The sequence below is a fragment of the Coptis chinensis genome, chromosome 2 (assembly GCF_015680905.1).
Source record: "Coptis chinensis isolate HL-2020 chromosome 2, ASM1568090v1, whole genome shotgun sequence".
NCBI classification, from domain to species: domain Eukaryota; kingdom Viridiplantae; phylum Streptophyta; class Magnoliopsida; order Ranunculales; family Ranunculaceae; genus Coptis; species Coptis chinensis.
The window spans coordinates 68524774-68541396 of NC_141457.1; the positions used below are offsets into that span (position 1 = coordinate 68524774).

The 16623-nt window shown below is 35.6% G+C and overlaps 1 protein-coding gene across 5 annotated transcripts; it reads right to left on the minus strand.

The window, feature by feature from the left end:
- Nucleotides 1-488: 488 nt before the first annotated feature.
- LOC147517383 (protein ALWAYS EARLY 3-like) lies at nt 489-16347 on the minus strand. Of its 5 annotated transcripts, none has more exons than XM_086589601.1 (21): nt 16319-16347; nt 15812-15920; nt 15392-15490; nt 15156-15218; nt 13960-14037; nt 12577-12778; nt 12106-12359; nt 11750-12002; nt 10815-10895; nt 9574-9728; nt 9348-9404; nt 9080-9136; nt 7191-7442; nt 6875-7053; nt 6483-6765; nt 5715-5954; nt 4883-4945; nt 3583-3726; nt 2863-3078; nt 1696-1995; nt 489-1166 (listed from the first exon to the last, which is right to left on the minus strand). In XM_086589601.1, exons 2-21 carry the CDS (start codon nt 15899-15901, stop codon nt 1002-1004), a joined length of 3231 nt encoding a protein of 1076 aa, XP_086445727.1. In that variant the 5' UTR covers nt 15902-15920; nt 16319-16347; the 3' UTR covers nt 489-1001. The 5 variants fall into 5 exon arrangements, with proteins under 5 accessions (XP_086445727.1, XP_086445730.1, XP_086445729.1 ...); XM_086589604.1 differs by having other exon boundaries at nt 12142-12359; nt 16319-16343; XM_086589603.1 differs by having other exon boundaries at nt 12142-12359; nt 16240-16332.
- Between the last annotated feature and the right edge of the window lie 276 nt (nt 16348-16623).

A 16623-nucleotide genomic window follows, 5' to 3' on the forward strand; every position in this document is an offset into this window, starting at 1 on the left:
GTTTTGATCTTGTACACACGAACACTTCCTGAGCTTGAGCTGGCCATTGCGTAGATAAGAGAATTGTGACCCCGCCCTCAGACATCTTGTTTTGCAAATCCTGAAAAGGAGCTAGGGGAAAGTGCCCTTGGTACTGTACTCAGCACCCACTAAAACTTTGAGCAGATACATGCTCGAATAGAAACATTTTGGATGGTACCAATTACAGTATACAGTTTGAAATTAGAGCTCTTATAATTTGGCAATTATAGATCCCATTGGTATCAATAAACAACCAGTGATAAAAATGAACAAGAAAAACCGCTGGAGTGTCAAAACGGCAGACTGGCATGATTGCATCGGTTATCAAAATGCAAACCCATGGAACTGCAATGGTCTTAGAGACTAGTCATATAAGAACGAACCATCTGGGATCCCAACAATACCTTGAGAGCTAATGCATATTTGTCAGTCTTCCCTTACTCTATAAGAAATTAAGAACCCAGATAAAACCAGAGCAGTAGTTCCAGTACACGTTAAAATACTAATTCCAAATCAGCGTCCCCGTATTTCGATGTTAACAGTAGCAAAAACTATGATGCAACAATTCAGACCCAACAAACAACAAAATGGTACAGAACCACACATACATACACGACTTCAAATAGTAATCCCTCACTCTTGCTGGCTACATTTTTTTTTCTCCCCACAATGAAACCACCTTCTGTTCTAGAAACCAGGTCCAATACTGTCAAATAGTAGGCTCCAGAGATTGAAATCAGAGCTCAATTCACGTATCATACAATCTCAGTCTAAGCGAGCAAAATGCCAGTCCGGGAAATATTTAGTACAACAAGACGGGCTTCAAATTTTGGAACCTCGGAATAATATTAACATGGCTAAAGGGGCAATAAGTTACAAATGGGAGACAAGACGACCGAGCTAGAAAAAAGGATCGGCTTACTTAATACATTCTGGGGTATATTTACAATGTCGCCAGATTTCTCCTAAAGTTGAGAACTTTATATAGGTATAAGTGACAATATTTGGTTCTTGACCATTCCCATGCACATCTGTATATCTCTATAGATTGGAACGTTCTGAGAACAGCATGGCTGTAAGCTTCTCATAGCAGAATCCAGTATCTGGACAGCTTCACCTGGTGGATATTGTCTATCTGTGCATGTCTGTGTTTCAATAATAGAAATATACCATCAGGGTAAGCAGGTTGAAAAAACGAGGCCTTCTGTTATACAGCTACAGCCCTAAGACTATAATAAATAAATCATTTATAGAGATCTAAAAACAATAGCCTAAAAGACTTGCTGAATTGATTTCCCTAGCCAAAACTGGGCATACACAATGATCTCCTCAACAACATGGAGGCCACTTTAGATAATTTTAGGTACGCTTCGAAAATGACATCCCTTGAGGCCTTTATGCTTTTCAAATATGACAGAAAAAGAACCCCTAAATGCTCCTCAATGTGTTAAAAGCCATTCAAATAAAACTTGCAACTGGTTAAAAATCATAAAGTTCTACTTAAAATCTTATAAGAACAGATAGACCGAACACCTTGTTTATAAACAAGGTTTGCAGGGGCCAAGACCGGATAAGTTACCAATCGAAGATTCACTAGTTGAACTAAGATACTTAAAACGTGCTAATGCTATATAGAACAATCTAATGGTTCATTTAATAAATTGACTAATTTACCTGAATCATGAGCAAAGTGGCCACACAGGAGGAGATTAGTGCAGAGGGAATTTGAATTTTGCTGGCTTCAGATGCGTTGTTCAGCTTTGAACCAGTCGTTTGAACTTCCGTCCTTTGCTCTGCCATGCCAGGAGTTTCTTGCTTTTGATAAGTCAAATCAAGATCACATGAATTTGGAGGGTCGAAAGAACTTGTAGCTGGTGCACTAGAGTACACTCCAGAGTACCAAATATCAGCAAAATTTATAGCTTCCTCTATCTTCACGTAAACATCTTCACCTTCTTCTAAAGAAGACATTGCCTGAGATTATCAAGAATGCAGAGCTATAAACAGGATAAACATAAAAGGCATGAGTATGCCTATTCCATAGTTTTACATGATGAAATTAGTAAGGTAGGAAGTTAGCAGTAGTTTGAGACTGCCGAAACGTACACCAAATTGAACTTCTAGATCTGAAAAGGTTTGGGTGATTATTAATCACAGGGAACTTCTAGCTTAGTTGGTAAAACCTTTGGGTGATGATACCAGAGGCCTGGGGTTCGAACCCCGCTACACACTATTGAGTTACTGATCTCTTTAAAAATAGGCTTGCCCACACATTTTTGTAAGTGCCTTCTAGTTTAGTTGGTAAAACCTTTGGGTGATGATACCAAAGGTCTGGGGTTCGAACCCCGCTACACACAATTGAGTTACTGATCTCTTTAAAAACAGGCTTGCCCACACATTTTTAAGCAGGTGCCGACTAGCAAAGTCGGTAAAACCTTTGGGTGATAATACTAGAGATCTGGGGCTCGAACCCCGCCAGCATCAAAAGAGTTACTGATCTCATTTAAAACAGGCTTGCCAACCAAACAAAAAAAACAATTCTGATCCGAGTTTCTTATAGATCATAAGACAGTGAGGCACTGTGGCCCAACCATTAAATTGTAAATTGGTGCCTACTTTGTCTTCCTCAGCTTAAACAAAACCAGAAAGATCATCGAGCATACAAAACCGAGCTATAATCCCGAATCCATCTAGAAAACTATCTAGAACTAATGAAGAAAGAAAATTAACAAAACAAAAACGTAGGTCATCGCACCAAAAAAAAAGTCCGTCATTTTCCAGAAAGGAAAAGAGGGAATAAAATCAAAATAGATCCAAAAGGTAAAAAGGTCATTTCCACACCTGCACAGCTGCATCTACCATTCTCCGTGCTTTCCATCTTGAGCGTGCAACAGTTTCAACCACATGACACTCTGATTCTTGAGCACGAAATGCACAGTGATCAAAGAAGCTATGTGGCTCAGCGGTGCCACTTGAGCTGATCGGCTTCAGCCCCAAACGAGTTGCATTTTCTTGGTGGGTATTACGCTGCCTCAAATAATCAAGAGCACAAGAAACCTGGTGAAATTAAAAGTTACTTGAATATTTAAGCAAACATATCAAATAAAAGAACAGAAAAACATCCATGTGGCAGTGAAGTGGACATGTTGCTAATGACAGACTAAATACGACAAGTCTATACGGACTAATAGATATGAGGAGGTTCAAAATGCCAAGATAAATGTGACTTGTGACACATTTTAGTGTAATATTCATGTTCATTGTACATAAAAGAATTCTGAATTCTCAAATGAAAACAATGAAATTTATGAAGGTATGCACCATAATTATCAAAGCTGTTAAGATAATTCATAATAAGGACAATTAACCAAGTAAGTGTCCTTGGAAACTTAATTAGTCTATTCTCAGTTAAATAATGAGAGGAAACCATTTATCAAAATAAGGAAGCATTGCCATAAGTAGACATAAGGATGTCCATATAGAGATGTTGACAGGTGTACTAATAGAGGTTGATACAGCTGAAATATGAAATTGGCAATGACTTCACAAAACAATACATGCCTGATCATTAGTTTCCTTCAGCTGTAAGAGTACGGAAGCATATAGCTTCTTGAAAATCTCAGAATCCTTCAAAGAATCTTTTCCAACATTTTGACTTTTCAACACTTCACAGTTCATGTATCTCAGCTCAGAAACCAGCACCTCCTACAAATAAAAGAAGCAAATCGTTACACTTCAAGAGACTTAATCTTGCCAAAAAGTTAATGACCAAAATGGCTCTTATATTCAAGTGAGAATAGATATACATTGGGGAGAAGGGGGAGCATTAGATTTTGGGAGGATAGATGGCTAGAGTTTCTATCTACCAGCTAAAAATATTAAACTCTTTAAATAAGCTGATAAAGACCTCAAAACCTTAAAATTATAAAACTCTAACAACATCAGACTAGAAAGGTCAAAGGTGAGTTGAACCTGAAGCAAATCATGTAATGTACGTGTCCAAGGTCAAGCCCATGTCTTCATTTTATTATTCTTGTTGTTTTTAATTTATTTTAGTTGTTGGTCCACGTGTCATTAGTCTATTGGCTTGATTTCTTGTCAAGCAAACCCTACGTCATGAATAAGGGTTTGTAATATAGTAGAAAGTTGGTTGTTTTTAGACTAATGAAAGTGGTATCAGATCCATTCTTTCTTGGGCAAGAAAAGAAAGAGGAAAAAGAGTGTTGGGATTTTTTTAAGTGCAGGATTTTACTTCGTCAATCAACTGGTTCAGGAAGAATTAGCAGATTTGCAAGGTATTGCGTCAAAAACAATAGAAGTGCTAAAGTTTGTTGTTAGGATGTCATTTTGTCTTAACGAGTTAGACACAAATGAATCTCTTTTGATTGAAACTTCTAGTCAGTTTACAAGGGTTTACCGTCTGACTCTTTGCAGATAACTACAGGAAGATGTCATAAAAATATATCAATGAGAACAGTGGCTTGATGTCTCAAAGCCAATTGCCCGGATGAAAAAACCTAATCTAAACTGATGCTTTATACAAGAGAGAGAGGAAATAGAACCAAGGAAAATGGTTTCAATAGGTGAATCCCTAAAAAAGTGTCAAATTTGAACAGTTTAAGATTGAAAGCTTCTTAGTTAGACATTGTCTATTAGTCTTGTGAATACCTAGATTGGCTAACAAAACCTGATGCATTGATCAAAATAATAAGCCAGAGAATATTAAAGGAGAAAATTACCTAATTAATTAGGCAAACACCGCTAAAAAAACCAACTCTACAAAAAGATATGGCCCAGATAGATTCATTGGTGTAAAGTAGTTTGTAACACTTATGTTTATGTTGATAATATGTAATATTACCTTTTTGTCAAGAGCACGACTCAAGTCGGAAAGAGCTTGTATATCAGCATCCCTAGATTTGATCTGCACCAGAATACAGGAATTAGTTGTGTCAATTTTCGTGCATTAGCAGAATCTTTAGATTGTGATCTGGCATCTACATGCCCCATTTCTACAAAGAGTTTCAATTTACCGTTTCAGGTACATTTCTAACTTCACATGCAATTTCACACTACCAATGAAAATTGATAAAAGAAAACAATGTGTTAATTTCAAAAGGCATTGTTACACTTAGTTATTCTGGTGAATACATTTTACGCCGTCCACCTAAGTCCTAACTAAACCTGAATACGCTTTATGGCCATCAGATTCCAGACATGAACAAATCACAAATTTTGGGGCACAGGATTAAAAGAGCACAATCCTTCAAAAGTCAAAGTGTCAACATTTCCATTATTCAGCAATAATAGTGCTTCAAGGTTAAATCAAATACCCCACAAAACGTAGACCATCTTCGTCAGTTCAAAGATATTCAGTATGTAATAACACGGTCATAATATCATCAACACCTTATTATTTAGTGGTCTCAGATTTTTAAAGGGTTTAGGAGCTTTCCCTAATTTTGTGGTGAGGTGAGATATTCTATGAATAGTCTGACACACACCTCTCTTTTGGCTCTGGTCTTCTAGGCTTCTTCCGGCTTATTTTCTTTTACTTTTAACAAAAGTCACTTCTACCGAGCAGTAAAGGAAATTAGTACATCTTCACAGTTCATGGGCATCAACACTATCAAGAATGACTCGTCGTAACGAAAACTGCTTGCACATTTGAAATGATGATGAGAACTACAAACCTTTGCCAACATCAAATAAGAGTTTGCAGGATGAGTTGGTGAAGAAAAGAAGGATGGGCTAGCAGTGCACTCCAGATTCTCACCAGAAGCACATCTCGGGTGTCCTCCAAATCTCCAACCTTTACTTTGACTGTTTATAGACTCACTGAAGTTATTGTGGTTCTTAACAGCAGATATGTTCTCCCTTCTAACAGCTTCAGGAATACTTTTGAGCAGATTTGAAGGCATGCAGTCAATATCCTGTGATGCAAAATTGTTAGTCAACATTTTTCCAGCTTTCCAATAATAATTGATAAATGCACACTTCATTGAAAAGGGAAAAATAATTGCAGCAAACTCAAGGAAAAGATTGAACTCGTCAATATTTAACCCAATACGTCTTGTCCAACAAATCCTCTGAGAGAACACTGACTTTTGACTAATGGAAGACTGGCAACCAACGCGGAAAGAGATAATATCACCATAGTAGAATATCAAATTAATGAGTTTCAATATATCCTTTATTAACAATATCTCCTCTGAAATAATAAAGTTAACATGGATACTCTTGGACGTTATCCTTCAGAATCATCCACATGAGTTACGAATCTCATGCCCTCTTCAGGAAAACTGTGAATTTAGGAAGGGAAGACACATTTTTTTGCTAAGGCCATCATTGCATCTTTTGGAGCTTAACTGTAAGACCTTGTTCAGATGAGACCAAAAGAAGAAGAAAAAAATTTGTTTGTGTGTCAGAGAGAGAGAGAGAGAGAGAGAGAGATGCATTACCATGACAAGCTCAACTCCTAGTTCAAGACGGTCAAACTGAACTCTACACTTGTTACGCTCAACAGTTAGTATGCTCCCATCATAAATTCCTTTTGTCTTGGGATGACAAGCAATAACACGCTGTCCAACACGTAAAGGCCGAGCTAGATCTGATGGAGTTACGTCCCTAATCCCAGAGCGTAGTTCAGCATAATGTCCTCTAACAGAATCGCGATACCGTTCAAGTTTATCCTTTTCTTCTCTTAGAAACTGTTGTGATAACCTTCGAGGCTTGCCAAGAGAACTGCAACAAGAAGTAAAATCAAAGAAGTACAAAGTATATACCAACATGTATTTGAATGTGTCAAAATTAAAGTACCCTGAAAATGAGAAAAGCTATGTAAAAGAAATACCTCCTTATGACACCCCATTCTACACGAGTTAACTTGGGAACTTGGCCTAATCCTACATGATTCAAGTACTCCACGAACTCCCTTTTAGCATACCATGGGTAATCAATAGCACTGTAGTACCACTCAAAAGCACACCATCTTCGTAATGCTTGAGATGATAAGCAATGAGAAAGATTTTCCTGTAACAAAATAATAATACAGGAATGGTTACAAATCCATGTCAACAATGTCCTGATTACCATTCTTAAAATTTTTTTTTTTTTTTCCTTTTTTCTTAATCATGCCTAAATTATTGAGAGACATTTCAGTACTTAACCTTAAGACTCCATGCTCTGTCATGAAGTGAGCTAGAGTAAGCATTAAAATGTCCACTTCCAATATTCTCTTGAGACCTTATTCGTTTTCTAGTCACTGCATTCTTTAGTTGCGTCTTCCGCTTACTCGGTTTCATCGGTAAGTGGACTTGGTTTACTTTGGGAACTTGTACCATAGGCAATGATATATTGTTCCCTTCACTTGGCAGATCCACTCTTAAAGAAGAAGATTCTTGAGGTCCAACAGATTTATCCTGTTTTCCAAGTGAAAAATTCAAGTCATCAGTTTAGGTTTGTTTATGTATTTCACAGAAGCCTACAAGACGTTAGCATATGAAATAACAGAACATCAATTAGGAAAACCAGAAAACCAAATTGTGCAGAAGACAAATGCAAAACATGGCACATACTTAACAACAGACGCACTACCTACATGACGAATAATCGGTCATATTCCAAACCACGTATAGAATATAGATCCTCCTCACATGACAGTCAAACCTAAATATCACAATCAAAATTGGTTAACAAATTAACTGCAGATCATCTTTTCACTGTCTGCGAGCAACCTCAGTCAATGTTGGTGTGAAAGATACCCTAATAGGAGGTCAAGGTTTCAAACCTGGCAGATGATAGTTCCTTGCTGTTAAGGGGATGGCAAGGCAGCCAAGAGTTGAGGGAAGGGAGGGCACAGAGTGTGCTTTGTAATGATTACCAAAACTAAAAAAAAAATCTTATTTCACTGCTAAATTTAGGATACATGTATTATTGTTAAAATATTGGAATTGGATACTTTGCTGGACGTACTCGGTACGGTAAAGTGGTAAGCAGATTGTATCAACAAAAGAAAGTTGAATCTAATATTTATAGGTATGACAAGCATGAGCATATATCGGAATACATGGTCCGAATCATGTTAATCTATTGTTTGTGCTCAAAAAATTTACTTTATATTGTTGGACACAAGTAGAAACTGCACCATTCTCTCTTTTTTTTTTTATTCCGGATATGATCTCCTACCCATTATAAATCATCCCACAGCTAGAACTACCCCCACATGTTTTCGGCAGGGTTAGACGTTTAGGAAATTTCATTTTACTAATGTTTTTCTTATTATAATAATAATATTACTATTATTATTTACAATTATTATTATTATTATCATCATTACAATATTATTTTTTTTTGGTGTTTGTGGAGAAGGCCCATATGAGGAGGAGATCATGTTCACAGAAAAAGTAATCGAATCCAAAATAGGTACATATGTCAAAAAACCTAGATTAATCATTAGAGTACAGAAAATAAAGTAAACATATCCTAGCCCTATACAATGTACAAGGAGTATTCTCAGAAAATAGGAGCTTGAGAAACCTCCCAAAACTTTCAGTCACCCCCCTTGTACTAAATTATCGACTAAAAAACCATGTACTTTATATTTACTTTCAATTTATCCCGTTTCCATTGACTTCGGCCCAATTCCATCACCCAAGTCTTAAATTGTTCAATTTCCAACATTCTCGAATCTTAAATTGTTCAATTTCTAAATTTCTCTCTTCTATATTTTGTAATTCCATCACCCACTATCTCATAACACAAAATAATCAGGTTCTTTCTCTCTAATTTCACCAAAACAGTTAAATTTCATCTTATTGGGGATTTAGGGTTTTTCCCTCTCTTGAAATTGAAATATATTTGTGAAATTTAGACCGGAGTCAATGGGAAGGGGGTAAATTGAAAGTAGACTTAAAGTACAAGGTTTTTTTAGTTGATAATTTAGTACAAAGGGGTGAGTGAAAGTTGACTATAAGTACAAAGGGCAAAACCTTAGTTTATCCAAATATGTATAATGCAGAAGGTGCATACAAAAATTTATGAGACAGATCTGCACTACCTCAATCCTATGTTCTGCAATGAGGAGAGAGTCCATTTGCGCCTCAGCTTTTGGATTCTGTGACTCAGCAAAGAAGTAATAATAAGTATCAAATTATCCATATAATAGACGAGAAACTACAAATTCCAGTAGTCATATGAGATGAAGATAGTTAACATTTGAAATAATCGCACCAATCCTCACTTTGATGATAAGGATTGCAACAATACTGAACATGGTTGGTTCTACCAAGAGAGGGAAGTGCGTATAGAAGATAAGGAATAAATACCTCAGTCTTCTGCTGTTCCTCAACGAAAGAGTCCATTGCTGATTCAGATTTTTTAGTCTGCAAGCAATATGTAGTTATCTGATTAGAGAAGCTAAAGGATTCCATTAGCTTAAAATTTTGACAGATGCAGTAAAGTCTGTTACTAAAAGCCCTACTTTTTATCTGTAAAATGAAGGAATTATAAGTCCAAAGGAGAGGAAAACAACTTCAAAAATAGAATCCTTACTTTAGATGATAAGGATTTTCCATTTCCTTTTTGTATTTCTGAGGTTGACTGGTGCACCCGCTTCTTTGCTTCAGGAATAACACCATTTTCTAGAGATGAGTCCACTCCATCCATAGATTGATGCCCACCATTTTCTTTTGCCCCTATACCCAGGTCTGCAATTTTGGTTACATTTTCTTCATCAAACTTAAAAACCGAGTCTAGACTTTATCCCAAATGTTTACAGTACAAATAGCAAAAATGTATCTATAAAGGCAAGGTCACAATAGCTAGCACGATGAAAATACTGCGGGTCAGGAAATGTAACACAATCTAAAAATTAATAAGAAACAACATTATAGTCTGAGTGGAAAACGTACACATTCAATAGCAACATTCTGCAACTCCTTAAAGGTGGAAGTGCCATGAATGAATTAGCACGAAATCAAAATGAAAACAATGAATTGAAGAACGAGAAAGGAATATATTGGTAATTTTCAGACATGCATAAATGGTGTTTGGAAAAGACAAAGAAGACGAAACTATACCAGAAGAATATAAAATTGATCAACAGTGCATTTCAAGGTGTATAAGGAAATTCACCTGTTCTAGGCTTCTAGCTGATGGATTTAAGCCAATCAAAAGGGGTAATTGGCTATGTCTAAGAAAGGTCATCCGGTCAACAATAAAACATTGCACGTAAAAGATGGTCTAGGTGGTAGATTAAGTTTCCCAACTTTAGAAGCGCCCAAGGGCCTCTTTTTTTTGGGTGGGTGGGTGGGTGGAGAGGGCAGGAAAAAAAAATTAAAATTGGGTTGTCAAGCAATTCTTAATTCTTAACCAATTATGTTTGTTAGATGCATGTCATGTACAGATTGCATAATGATGAAAGTTCTACCCAAGCCTTTAAAAATAGGAGAGCTAACACCAAGATATTGGAACTTGTTGAACTAAGATCAAATAGTTCTTTGTTGGATCAAATATAAGACTCTGTCAACATACTCTTTCATCATGGTTCTACGACGAATCATTTTTTCACTACGTCTCCTTTGTTTGGTCAATCATTATAAATTAGAAACCCCACCCACTCGTCACTGTACCATATATGATATTGAGGTGGAATTTTCTACTCTTTTATCAACAACCCATATCACAAAATAATATTGACTTTCAATTCAAAACCTCGTATTTGTGCTCTTATATCTGAACAAAATAACAACAAAAATACATAGAAATATACTCTAGAACCGTAAAATACCTACCAGATTCAGCTATTGATGTTGGTTCAAGGTTTAGAAGTGCGTCTGCCAAAGTGTTCAAAGCATCTAAGGCAGAGCTCTCATCTGTAAGTACATTGCAAGGAGAACAGTTCACAATTAAAAACAATCTACAGGCATTGAATAAATATAATAAAAAATGTGAAGCTAGTGTCAAAAGGTCACTTTCATCACAAAACTAGTGACATAGGAAAATGTGCAAAAGTATATTATTCAGAACAAATTGCTCTTTCATCTTACTAATTTCCAGTGGTCGATTTCACGATGAGGATGAATCACATGACACCATATTTGTATTAAAGACCGGCCTACATATGCTATTATGCACAGATGAAAGTCTGTGGTCTGCCTGAAGGATGCTCCATGGAAGCTATTCTAAATATATTAACACAGTTAATATTGATTTCTATTTTGTTCCTAGCGATATTCCAGTAGTCAAGTTTTTTTTTGAAGAGTAATATATGCCAACACCTAGTAAGAAGTTAACATCACTCAATTCTCTCGCAGTCTCGCCCCAAAAGAATAAATCAAAATTTTGGCCAAGTCTCCTTTAAAGCCTGCTAAGAATGTACATATGCCTAAGAACATCCTGTCACTGAGATTTCTTGAAATATATAGAATTAATTCAATGGAAGCAATATTATGAAAGAATCTGTTTTAAAGTTCCAAGCTTACGATGACAAACTAGTTCTGATCTTTAAGATTAACATCCAAAACAACAAAGAGTGCACCTATTTCCATTCATAGGTAAAACTTCTCACACAAAAAATGACCCTACTATTGAATACTTTGTTAAGAAGATGAGGAAATCACAAAACAAGAAATGACGCTTACGTATTGTAATGAGTCCCTTTTAACTAATTAAGTGTTCAATTATCCCCCATACAAAATAAAAAACTTGATTTCAATTACTAACACACCTTCTGAAAGTAGTTGCCTGCTTCTCTTCTTTGTTCCTAGATGAGATGAGAAACCAATTTGTGCATCTGTAGCTCTAGTTTCACTTTTCCCTTTGTCTGTACTTAGGATAAGTTTTTTTGTTCCACTACACATTTCTTTTATAGCATGGTCTTTTGGCTTCTTTTTAGAAAACTGCTTCTTTTTCCCGATTTCAAAATAGCACCCCTTTGCAGCACCAGCATGCTTACTTCCAACTGTCTCTCCTTTTGTGTCCTAAAATTTATTTAAAGAAATAAGATCAATAATTCCATCATACATAAGTTATAAAAGTGAAACGGTAATAGTAAAAGTAAAAACTGAAGTTGCAAAACATTACAACGTCTCCATATTTCCAAACAGGACAGCGTCTCACTCTCTCGGGTCTTCTGTTTGGTGTTTCAGAAAAGCTTTCTCTTCGCCAAACCTTTGTCAGTGCTAATGCCTCTTGAGCAACTTCGTTAGCTTTAAAATATCCTTCCTGATTTCGATCTCTTTTACTCTGTGAAAAGTACTTTCCTCGATCACCTTTGTTATATGGATTTGATACAGGAATGCGAGGGGTCCTTTTTCCAACAATACGAGGTCCAATATCTACAAAGATTGTAACACGTGTAAGTAAAAAATTAGGCAATCATAATTCCGCCATCATTTTGATATGCTAATTAGAAACATAGAAAAGCTGCTATCCAAAATGAAAGAGAGGAAACTTGTCAGTTGTCAGTTGTCATATATATATATATATATATATATATATATATAGATATAGACCATGAGAGACTAGTCATAGTTTTGGACTTTGAGATTTTACCACTGGAACACTTGTTCTTCAATAACGATAGGCACCCATCGCCCGATGCAACTTCTTGGGAGTGCAAATTATGTCTATGGTGTCCAAACGAACCTTTAGAAACATTAACCTGGACTTTACGCCTGTCACTTTTTTGAGCCTTTTGAGATATTCTTGGATCTTCGTCACTTTCACTTTCGCTTTTACTTTCATTTTCACTATCCTGTTTACTCACAAACCACATTAAAATTAGCCTTCATGCTCTAGAGAAACCCAAATAGTCAAACAAGTAACGGCGAAGTGCAGACCAGTTCAAATCAAGCAAAATGACTGATCTTGCATTAATCCCAACTACATTACCATATTGGTAATTAGGTTTTTTAAATCGGTAAACTACTTTAGTAAAATGGAAACATCCATGTTCTTATATACAAACATTTGTCAATGAAATTAAAAGAATGAGGCAAACATCACTATCTTACACAGAAAATATATATGTGTGTGTGTGTGTGTGTGTGTGTGTGTGTGTGTGAGGCAACGTCTACCACTTGTTCACCAATTTCCTAAGAAACAGGTAGAAAAGGTTATGTGTGAAAGACAGGACTAAATGAGGCAACTTCTACCCCTTGTTCATTGGGCATGTAACTTAACTGTAATAAGGTAACATTGTATTATTAATATTACAATTAAGATGAACAAGAATACCATGTTAACTGAATGTTGCAACACATATAGGTAGATCAAAATACAAATTAATAATAGCCTCACAACTTGAGGTTGTAACTCAAAACCATCAGACCTAGAACAAGTTGATAATCTCATTACTCTTTAAACAGACCTAGGACCTTCTTAATTAAGCATAAACACATTTTAAGGTATAAATTATTATTTGTATCTTTCTTGTGCTACTACTTCACTAATTTTCGGCAGTCATTCACAGGAATTGAATTTGATATTTAACAAACAAGATGTGTCTAAAACAAAAACATTCCTACCACTGTACATTCTAGATGCATTAAATTGGTCATGTCAAGCATCATATTATGTCAAATATCCTAGTTTCCCCTCAACTCTGAAGTTTCAATCAGTAAACAATAAAGTAATTGCAGTTCCCAATATCTTCTCAAACAAAGTACTTAAAAGCACTGCTTCACTAAGCTCTTTGCTCCTTTGGTTGTTTCAAACTTTCAATGATAATATACATGCTATTTCAACATTAAGAACAAATAAGAACAGAGATACAATCAAAATCTCCAGAAGTATATTTATATAGGTAACACCCTTCAAATGCCAGAGCATTAGTAGCAAACAGTTTAAAGGACTTGGCTATCAGTTGGAAACCCATAAACTAGAATCCAAATAATACCATTTAAAATTTGACCATAAATAGGATTACCATCTTACCAGACTATTATAGTGGTCAGTCATCATTGCTATCAGGCCAACAACTGTTGCCGTTCCATCTGGAAGGGATAAATACGCCTGAAATCAAGAAAATTATATTATATACCTCAATCAAGTCATGCTAACAAGATGAAACTTAACTTCTCGTCAGTAATGTAATCTCCCACTTCACAATCATGAAAGTCTTGAGCTTGACACTACAGAAATTAAAGAAGAACGTTGATAGTAAAAGTTAACTTTCCAAAAGAATACTTCACAAGTATGGCCCATATATTTTGTTGTTTCTTATTCACTTCAGAATGGCATTAGAAAAGTCACTCAACCCAGTGAAGATAATTATCAAGTCATTCATCATGGAATATAAACACAATAAAACCCCTCACTTCATATCTACATTTAATACTTAACAAGGGCAAGGCTGCCTGCGTGGTACAAAATGGACTCAAACTGTCATGAGTACTCAACTGGACTCAAATGATTGCAAGGTTGAATTAGATATTGAATGCTAATGGACAAATGCAAGACAGTAAAAAGTTGATAACTTGGAAGCAGGATCCAATCAAAAAATATCCTGAGGCTGTGTGACGAAACTATCCAATGGTAAGTACCTTCTCAAGTATGTATACGCACTTAGGCATGACCAATCAATTTATTAGCTTATCAAGGATAGGCATATCGCTACTGAGTTTCAGTTATTTACATAACATTTAGAATAAAGCTTAAACCAACGTTTTATATGTATTATATGTTGGTGTGCATCTGTGTCAATACAAACACAACACGGCAAAGACACTTTAAATGCACATTTTAGATACATAGGAATATAGGATAGTGTCATTGAAAGATGGAATAAAAAAAGAATTAGTAATGTCAATGCCCACGCTCCCAAATTCAAAGCAATCAAAAGAAAAAACGCAAACTCATTTTAGCAAGCAGTATCAATACGCCTACAATTGCACATATATGGGAAAAGAAAATAGGTGCTACAACTTAGTATATATCATTCAAAGACTCGTTGCAAATATGTGTAAGTGAAAGGGATAAGATTAGTAGGCTACTATTTCTATAACAATGATTAGATATGTATATGTCATGTCTGCTTTTAAGCCTAGCAGGTCATAACATATATTATAAATCACAAAGACTTTTTTTTCTAAAACTTCCAAATGTAATATTTGTGCAGATAACAAACTTACCCTATTCATGTCGTAAAGGGCCTCCACCATTTCGACAGATCTGTTACGTACCCTAGCAGCTACCTAGAAATTGATATGAGCGTAATTAATAAAAGAATCCACGCGAACAAAGAAACAAAAGCATGTAAGGTTTACAGATATAGCTCATCAAAAGCATTATTAATAATATATAATCGTTGGATCTATGAGATTCATTTCTGAAAAAATAAATCAAGTTAAAAATGAGGAGGCCAGACCTTCTTCCAGTTTTTCTCATACTTTCGGTAGGCTTCGTAGAAGCGCCTGAGCTCCTCCTTGCTCCATTGATCCCCTAATATGTCAGACACATTTCTCTTCTGCACAGACAAGATTCCAGTCAAAATATCAAACTATGTAACTAGTCAATTTATTTCAACATGGAAATTCTCCCACACAATCGCACTCTTATTTGATATTGTGGGAGTAAAGAATAATGTTATAAATTTCTCGCCAGAATTCTATAATACAATAAATGTTATATTCAAAAAAAAAAATCTACATAAATGGGCTCATCAACGTAAAGATATACATATACATGCCCGTGGTGTAAAAGTAGTACAAGGATACAACACTGTATGCTTCCAACATATTCAAACATTTATCAATAAACTTGAATAGAGTTTAGGATTCAAATTAACCTGTTTCTGGTTTTTCTCCACATTGCCTGCATCCTTACTACCTTTAGTACACAGTTTATTCAAGTTTCTTGATTTTCTTTTAGTGGCCATAGACTACAACCTCAACTACCTGAAACCACAAAAACATTTACAGTAAAAAAAATTGCAGTCATCTGTGCTACTAATAATAGTAATTCCCTAAATAAAACAATTTAATCACTGATCGTACACTTGAACCTAATAAAAAATTCATAATAACAAATAACGATCAACATCTAAATTAACAAACTTCGACACCTATTAAGAAATAAGATTTCAAAAATGGAAATTTTCAGTTCAGACTTTTGGAATAAAAAAAAACAAAGAAACAAAGAAATTAGAATGAAAGAATAAAAGGAATGAATTGGAATAGAAGTAATAAGTTGGAAAGAATGAAAGCCCTAATTTACCCTTTTTGAGTAACGGTGTGATTGTTGTGGAAGAAAAGAAAAGAAGAAAAAACAAGAGAGAGAGAAGGGAGAGCTTTACCGCGAAAATTGAAATAAAAGAGACTAATCAAGTAATGATGATTGTTTTTTTATTATATAGCGTGGAACCCATGTATGACCACAAACACGTGTCAATTTGCGAATCTGGGCCGTTTAGCTTCTGGGCTTTTAGAAGGCCCGTAATCAACTTGGACAAGCACAATACTGCGATTTGGACGCCCAGGTGATTCTTATTTTGTTCTTGTTTTCTTGCCGCTGTGGCTGGAGTTATCACCACTGCACACTTGTTTGGATTACAAAGTGGTGTTTTTGCCGCAGGCTTAAGATCTTTGCCCCTTTCATTGT

Bases quoted from the DNA above. Each gene is read 5' to 3' on its own strand.
- LOC147517383 (XM_086589601.1), bottom strand. From the start codon at position 15,901: ATGGCCACTAAAAGAAAATCAAGAAACTTGAATAAACTGTGTACTAAA. The intron at 3,727-4,882 runs GTAATATTACAT...TTTTATTTGTAG, and splicing joins GTCGTGCTCTTGACAAAAAG to GAGGTGCTGGTTTCTGAGCT. The intron at 3,079-3,582 runs GCATGTATTGTT...TAATTTCACCAG, and splicing joins TGAAGGAAACTAATGATCAG to GTTTCTTGTGCTCTTGATTA.